This window comes from Adiantum capillus-veneris, chromosome 8, assembly GCF_014529385.1.
Source record: "Adiantum capillus-veneris isolate H3 chromosome 8, ASM1452938v2, whole genome shotgun sequence".
Classification (NCBI taxonomy): Eukaryota; Viridiplantae; Streptophyta; class Polypodiopsida; order Polypodiales; family Pteridaceae; genus Adiantum; species Adiantum capillus-veneris.
The window spans coordinates 48618320-48626602 of record NC_140938.1 but is presented as its reverse complement, the minus strand read 5'-3'; the positions used below and the strand labels follow the sequence as shown (position 1 = coordinate 48626602).

The 8283-nt window shown below is 43.3% G+C and overlaps 1 protein-coding gene across 1 annotated transcript; it reads left to right on the top strand.

Moving 5' to 3' along the window:
- Positions 1–5475: 5475 nt before the first annotated feature.
- LOC147452099 (serine/threonine-protein kinase prp4-like) lies at positions 5476–7225 on the top strand. The gene has a single exon (XM_086518879.1). The coding sequence runs from the start codon at positions 5587–5589 to the stop codon at positions 7141–7143; it is 1557 nt and encodes a 518-aa protein (XP_086375005.1). The 5' UTR covers positions 5476–5586; the 3' UTR covers positions 7144–7225.
- The last annotated feature ends 1058 nt before the right edge of the window (positions 7226–8283 follow it).

Sequence of the window (8283 nt, the reverse complement as noted above, 5' to 3'; positions counted from 1 at the left end):
TGCAATAACACTGTGCACAATGCGGCTTTGTGCCAAGCTCTACCTTGCTCCTCTATTGCTTCATCTCCCCCTTTTGCCTACTTCGTTATCCTTGAACCACGCCCTACCTTGGCAAGTCAGTAGCTGCTAGAGAGCATGTTTTGCTTGACAACACCTCTCTCTCTCTCTCTCTCTCTCTCTCTCTCTCTCTCTCTCTCTCTCTCTCTCTCTCTCGCTCGCTCTCGTTTTTGACCTAGTAGACAACGGTTTACTCTTTTGACCATAACTCGCTCATTTGAACTCCGATTTAGGTGATCTATAGCCTCAATCGAAGAGCACAAAGCCCTCTACACATTGATGTAAAGATAGAATTTTTCTGTGTAATGGAAGGCTTTGCTGTAACAGCATCTCATAACTGAAAAAACTGTCAAAACTTTTTGTTTTTGTTGCCGACTTGAAAGCAATGTCAGACAAAACTCGCAAGGGTGGAAAATCCACACTCTCCATGGTGAATGATGCAAAATCTCCAAGGAATTTAGATGCTAATCCAACCACATCGTCTACAACAACGGAAGCAATGATCATGGCTTACTTGATCTCATTACAAGAAACCGTCAACAAGTAAGGTGAAGAGTTGCGCGCACTTGCAATGGAGAATGGCACTTTAAGAGTCCTCGTCGTGGAGAATGAGCACCTCAAGAAGGTTCTTGAAAAACAAAAAACATGGTTGATGCATCTTGAGAATGAAGTTCAAGAATGTAAACGCTCTCTTGTTGACATGAATGTATTGAAAGAGCGCTTGAGCAAAGTTGAGAGTGATCATGTATTGAAAGAGGAAACGATAGATAGAATACAACATGATGTATGTGAGATGAGAAATGCATCCAAATCATGGGCTGATATATGTAAGGATAATGTGGTTTTTACATCTCCTATCACGCAAGCCGTTGTCCAAGCAAAAAACGTAGAGAATGTGGACACTCAAGAATTGCAAGAATGACAAAATCGCTCGAAGAGCATCGTCATTTGTGGAATCAAGGAGGAAAGCATGGAAACACCTCAATCTCTTGCGGTTTCTATTGAAGAGTTTTTTGCTACACACTTTGGCATGTCAGGAATCATGGCTTATGGTGCACATCGAGTTGAAAAACAAGGAGTCCCTCGCTCGAGAGAAAGACCTATTGTATGTACCATGGCTGATGAGGTAAAGAGAAAGATCGTCCTTGACAATAGTTGGATCTACCTCAAAGGAACGGATTGTAATGTATATGAGGATCGCACTCTTATACAACAAAATGTACGTAGCAAAGCATATGAGGAAAGAAGCAAGAAGGTTAAGGTGTCATCTCAAGAAGAAAATCCACTTGAGGAGGATGCAAGTCCACCCAACAAATAGGGACACATGATCTATCAGACAAACTCACACTTGCAAATAAGCTTTTGGAATTGTAACGGGTATCCATGGAATGCGGGAATTGGCATTGATGAGCTTACCAATGACTCCAATGTGATACTTCTTGTTGAAACATGGGAGCATAATGCGCAACGAATTCTTCGATTTGACAAATACGATGTGCATTCTTTGATGTGGGCCAAAAATACAAAGCAGCGAAGAGGCCAAGGAGGCGTAGCATGTATGACCAAAAAGGGTTTGAAAGATGTTTTCTTTGTTAAAGAAGATAAGTATAAACGCTACTTATGGCTGAAAATCAGCCCACCAAATGGTCAAGTCATGTTTGTGGCTGGTTGCTACATTCCTCACTATGACTCCAACTTTTATGCTGATATGGTGGACCAAATGTTAAGCATGATAGAGCATCAAGAGAGCCCAACATTAGAATGGAAGTGGAAAGTTTTCAAAGAAGTAATTTGCTCTTGTGCGAAGGAATGATTTTTGGTGAAACACATGTCTTGCAAAAGGTCTAAGAAGGTAGCCCCAAGAAGAAACCGTTTGACATGGAATGTAGTCAAGCCCGAAAACACTTGCTAAGATTGGATGCAAGCAAAGACAAGGAAGTTTACTTGGAATGTTCACACACATACAAAGCACTTGTTCAAAAGAAGAGGAGAAGGTGGGAAGTCAAAAAACAACTTCTTTTAGCGCAAGAGAAAGCACATGCATGTGGCAAGTTTTGGCAAAATCTAAAAGGCAAGCGCGTTGAGAGCTTTGGTGACTTGACTCTTGAGGATATGTATATGCATTGCAATAACCTCTATGAGCAACCCAATGTTGATAAGATGGAGTGTTGTAGCTCCCTTCCGTTTATGTCTCCCTTCTTTACCATTTAAGATGTATGCCACGCGCTTGAGAAACTTGCTTCTCGCAAGGCAGGGGACCTTCAAGGTGTCAAGGCTGAAATGATTAAATGGACAAGTAAGAAAACACGATATTGGATATGCGATATGTTTAACATTGCACTTCAGCATGGCATGCCTCATGATTGGAGTGCAAATTGGATCAAACCTTTGCACAAAAGAGGAGATGTAAACAATGTGAACAACTATCGCACTATAATGGTTGGTTCTTTGATGGCAAAGTTATTTGGATATATCATGGAGATAAAGATAAGTGAATGGGCTGAAAAGAATGGCAAACGTGCGCTTGGCCAAGCAAGTTTTTGAAAGCATCATAGCACTATTGATCACCTTGTCACTCTTCGAGTTCTTATGGAAGTGTCTCGATTGAAAGGAAAAAAGTTGTATTGTTACTTTGTGGATTTCAAAAAAGCTTTTGACATGGTACCACGAGGAAATCTTTGGAGACGTATGCAAAGCCTTCAAGTGCCGAGAGAATTTATGCATGCAGTCTTTTGCATCTACCAAAAAGTGATATCTCGTTATGTATGGAAGATGGAATTTCAGAATTTTTTGCAAGCACCATGATGTCAAACAAGGATGCCCACTTTCCCCAACCCTCTTTGGGCTACTCATTGATGAATTGGAATGCATGGTTCTTGATTTTATGCAGCAAGAAGGCATAGAAGAGGTTAAGATCGGAAATGCGATGATCATGCTTTTGCTTTATGCCGATGATGTAGTGCTCTTGGCACATACCTTAGAAGATGCACAAAAGCTTATGAGTGTCTTGGAACGCTTTTACCTCGATAGTGGGCTGATCGTGAATGGATCCAAAACCAAGGCTATGCTTGTAAAGATCCTCAATGAAAAAATCCATGCATCGTATACAACAATGAGCAACTTGAAGTGGTAGATCACTTCAAGTACCTTGGCCTTGAGGTTCCATCCAATTATAAATGGAAGGATTGTGCAATGCGTCGCTTGGAAGCCGGAAAGAGGGCTTATTATGCATTTGAGAACATGTGCAATGTTGGAGAGATCAAGTGTTGGGCTCTCAAAAAGTACCTCTTTGACACATTGGTGACACCGATGGTTCTTTATGGAGTGGAGGTGTGGGGTGCAAGCATTGGGAAGTCTACTTGGAAAGTGTTTGAGAATGTTCAAAAGAGTTTTCTCACCAACTTTCTCCAAGTCAAGACACAAACACCCTACATGCTCTTACTTCTTGAGTCCGCATAGCTTCCCATTGAGGTCTTGGGCATGCAAAGGGTTGTGGAGTACATGCTTAAGTCACAACGTAGCCCTTTGCATCGACTTCCTAGAATCGTATATGAAGCAAGTCAAAAGGTCCAAAAGACATGCAAGAGTCAAATACTAAGTTCGGGGTGGATGCTTGACATCTAGAAATGGTTTGGAAGATGTGATGCATGTCACTTGGTCAAGGATGCGTCGATCGACTCCCAAGTTAACGAGAGCTTCTTACAACGCCAATGTATCACGGCTTGGGAGAAATCCGGAGGTTCTCGCTTCAACCATTACACCACACACGTTGCCCCAAACTACAAATCTCTCTTCTTCTCCGAACGAGGTAACCGAGCCCATCCCTACATCCTTGAGCCCATCCCGTTGAGTGCGATCCGCACCATTGCCTCCATTCGTCTTAGCTCCCATTCTCTATGCTGCGAGACAGGATGTTGGGGCACTAGCGAGGAGTCTAATCGACTTTGCAACTTATGCCCTCATCAAGTGCGAGAGAGTGAGTACCACACACTACTTGAGTGCTCAGCTTTTGACCACATTAGGTCCTCTTTTCCCCATATATTGAGCCATGAGCTCTCCTTGCATACCTTTCTCTCCCAACCACGATGTGGACTCTCTATTGCGACGCTCATTTCAGCTATTTTTGAGCATCGAGAGTCATTGATGACCTCCACTCACACCACATGACCTGTTCATTTGGTCCCATAGGTCATATTTGACCTTCGAGGATGATAATAGAACTATCTCTCTCTCTCTCTCTCTCTCTCTCTCTCTCTCTCTGTGTGTGTGTGTGTGTGTGTGTGTGTGTGTGTGTGTGTGTGTGTGTGTCCTGCAAACCTTGCACTTCATATAGTAGTAGGCATCAGGCAGAGGCTTGGTGAACGAGGAGGAAATTTGGCAGTGATAGGGCTATTGCACGGACGAAGGCGAGTGGGAGGAAATGACAAGACTGCCCATGCAAGCAAAGGTGAGATGGAGGGGAATATTTTGTACTATTGTATTTTAATACACGTAGAGCCAGTAGTAACCTACGACTTTGAAAATAATTTTATTAGCCGATGTCTAGTGCAGGTACCTTGTAGAATAAGAGAGCATACATAAGAAAAGGAAGACGGATAACACACAGAAGGCTAGGGAGGAGGACGCACACACACGTGACGTGGTATCCATGCAAGGAGTTGAGGATGTCTACGAGGGGTGGAGACAGGAGGGCTGGGCTGCAATTTTCTTATGCTGGCAAGTTGCACTGCTGGCGTGATGGATAGTTCAGCCAAGGCATAGACAAATGAGGACATGGTCTCAGCTTCGAATCCTTTCGGCACTTTTGAGAAACCAAACCGCAGGCATTTGTGAATAAAGAAGAGAATCTCAGAGATTCTCCCTAAGATGAGTGAAGTAGAGCCAATATGTTCCACATGCAGCACACTCTCACACGGGCATGGGCAGGAGGGTATCAATGGCCCTCGCCTTTTTGAGGAGCATGGACATCATGGGCCGTTGATCTTGCGATGCAATTTGCCCGAGTTTACTAAACTGACCCGAGGTTACAATGCGACGGGTTCATCATAGAAGAAATACATTGCCCAATGCTTTCAAGAAGCACGCACAGGTGAGGTGGTTAAGGTGATAGGCTTGCAAAGGTGATGTCTTGGGCTCGAATCTGAGAGGCAGGGAGGCGCCCAAATTTACATGTTTTGTGCACCATCTACATCGGCGGACTGCCCAAATTGCACCCAATCCCTGAAATAAGCGTGGGCCATTGATCACCTCGTGCCCATACGGGATGGCCACACAAATTTTTTTTAACAATATGGGCATGGGCTTTGGTGGCCGCCCAAACGATGTTTCACGAGACGGGGCTGAGGAAAGCAGTTGAGCTCGCGCAGGCGTGACGTCGATGAAGAAACGGAAAAGCACCGTAGCTGCATATATGGTGTAGCTTTTTGGTTCAAAAAGCACAGGATTTCAAGAGAGCTGGTCCTTTCAAGTAATCAAGGTGAAAAAGCATTGCTGGTCCAGTTTCGCTCCCACAGCACTCTACCCATTGCCATGTCCTCCCAGAGAAGAAGCAACAATTCAACGTCAAGGTCAGTAGATAAGAAACGAAGAAGATCTAATTCAAAATCAAGGTATTTCAGAGGTGAGAGCTCTGCACAGAACCCTGGGAGTGGCAAAAGAGACAACACACATGTGGACTTCATGACCACAAGAGAGGAAGAAACTCAGAAAGATTATCAAGACAATCTAGAGGAGGTCGATCAAGTGCAGAAAAGTCGTCAACGAAGGCTAGAAATTCTTGAAAAGTACAAGCAATCTCAACATGTTGAAACTGTTAAAACGGGGGCAAACAACTCCATTGATCAGGACACAAATCTACCGTTTGAAAAGAATACTTCCATGGACTTTGGTCATCACTCTTTGCAAAATGTTTTGGCAGAGAGGCCAGGCCGCGGTCTTGATGAAGGCACATCCGAGAGCGAAATTGACTTTATTTTCGGGGAATCACCTGTTGGAGGTCACAATCTTGTGAAGTGTGATGCTAATTTGGCTTCATGGACGAGTAGGTTAAGTGATAATTGGGATGATGCAGAGGGCTACTATTGCCATCACATTGGTGAGGTGCTGGATGACCGCTTTGAAGTTGTAGCCTTGCATGGTAGAGGAGTCTTTTCAAGCGTAGTAAGAGCGAGGGCTTTGAATCCTTACACAAAGGATACCATGGAGGTCGCAATCAAAATAATTCGTAACAATGATATGATGCTCAAGTGTGGACAACAAGAGCTGAAGATACTCGAGATGTTGCACCGAGCAGACCCAGAGAACACACGGCATTGCGTAGGTCTTTTGACGAGTTCGGTTTACCGCAATCACTTGTGCTTGGTTTTTGAATCCATGCATATGAATCTTCGAGAAGCTTTGAAGAAGCTTGTGTGGAAAACAGCTTTTGGCCTTGGTGCTGTTCGAGTTTATGCAAAGCAACTATTTATTGCTTTGAAGCACCTAAGAGACTGTGGAGTATTACATTGTGACATCAAGCCTGACAACATGCTCATCAATGAAGCCAAGAATGTGTTGAAATTGTGTGATTTTGGCTCTGCAATGTTTAGAGGGGAAAATGAGATTACCCCTTACCTTGTGAGCCGCTTCTACAGAGCCCCAGAAATAATGTTGGGATTGCCTTATGACCATCCACTGGATATGTGGTCGGTCGGATGTTGTTTGTACGAGTTCTTTACGGGCAAGGTACTCTTTCCCGGCCGAACCAATAATGAGATGTTAAGGCTACACATGGAGGTGAAGGGGCCATTTCCAAAGAAGATGTTGAAGAAGGCTCATTTTATGTTGGCACATTTTGATCAGGACTACAATTTCTGTGCAGTTAAAGAAGATCCAGCCACCAAAACGGGCATCAAACGTTTGCTGGTGAATGTCAAACCAAAGGGGATTGATTCTTTGGTAACTGGAGGAGGATCATTGGATGATACAAAAATGCTCAAGGACTTCAAAGATCTACTGAATAAAAGCTTGATACTTGATCCTGGAAAGCGCTTAACAGCGTCTCAAGCTCTCAATCATTCGTTTATAAGTGGCACATATCAGCTTTAGTCACAAGAAGATTTATAAATTTTCTCATGTAGGAAAACGGAGTCTTTCTCAGTGTTTTTCATACAATGTATAACATCATGAGCTTCTGCTCGAGAGGCACCGCATACCTAGCTAGGTACGATTGGGGGCAGGGGACCACCGCCCCCCCCCCCCCCCCCCCCCCCCCCCCCCCCCACACCGGGCCGCCGGTCCCCTGTCCCCAATCGTACCTAGCTAGGTATGCAGCGCCTCCCTCACAGAAGCTCATGATGTTGAGGTAAGTCACAATGTGGGAAATATTGTGAGAACTTGTCCGAAACTTCTTGTGAGTATCAAGCTCTATAAGCAATTGAGGGTTCCACTTGGGATTGATCCCATTGGATAGATGTTTGGTCATGTCATGAAGTATGAGGACCAAAGATGTCTAGGGCTCTTCATTTTGGGGCTCCAGAAACATCACACAGTACTAGTATGAGACCTGAGACCACCTCCGCCAAAGGCACCCAGACAAAGAGCAGTGACTGATTTCGACACCCACCAAATCAATAGTGGCAGAGCCACTCTACCACATACCTTACATCCCTGCCATTGAGTCACACTCGATATAGTCACTGCACGCTGTCGACCACGTCCACTAGGGTGATGCAAGAGAGGCACATATTATGGTCAAGTCATAACTATCTTCATGAGACATTGCAAACACACCACTAGATACCTAAGCAGGACAACCATGACCCACCTCATAGATGAGCTCATAGGCTAATTGATGCACTTTTGAACCGTTGATTAAGAATCATGGATTGGCGACACATGTCAAGTGAGCTTGTTTTATAATGTATATGGGTCTTTCTATAGAGGTTATAATTTTTTTTCAATAATGTAAATGGATTTTTTTGTCTTTGTAATTTGGTCCCTTTATTTAATGTCCACTTGATTTTTTTTCTTTTTTAATCTTTGTTTAGTTTATAAGTTTTAGAAAGGTTATATTTTATCTTTGTTTAGTTTATAAATGGGTCTTTTCATTTAAGGATCTGATGACTTTCTTGCCAATTTTTTTCCTTGTAAATTTTCTTTTCATTTACAAACAATTTTTTAACAAAAAAATTTATAAATTAAAAGAATTTTCTCACCACTAAGATTTTCTTTTCAACTTTGGGTTTT

Excerpts from the sequence above, each read along its gene's own strand:
- LOC147452099 (XM_086518879.1), top strand. The coding sequence starts at position 5,587 with ATGTCCTCCCAGAGAAGAAGCAACAATTCAACGTCAAGGTCAGTAGAT.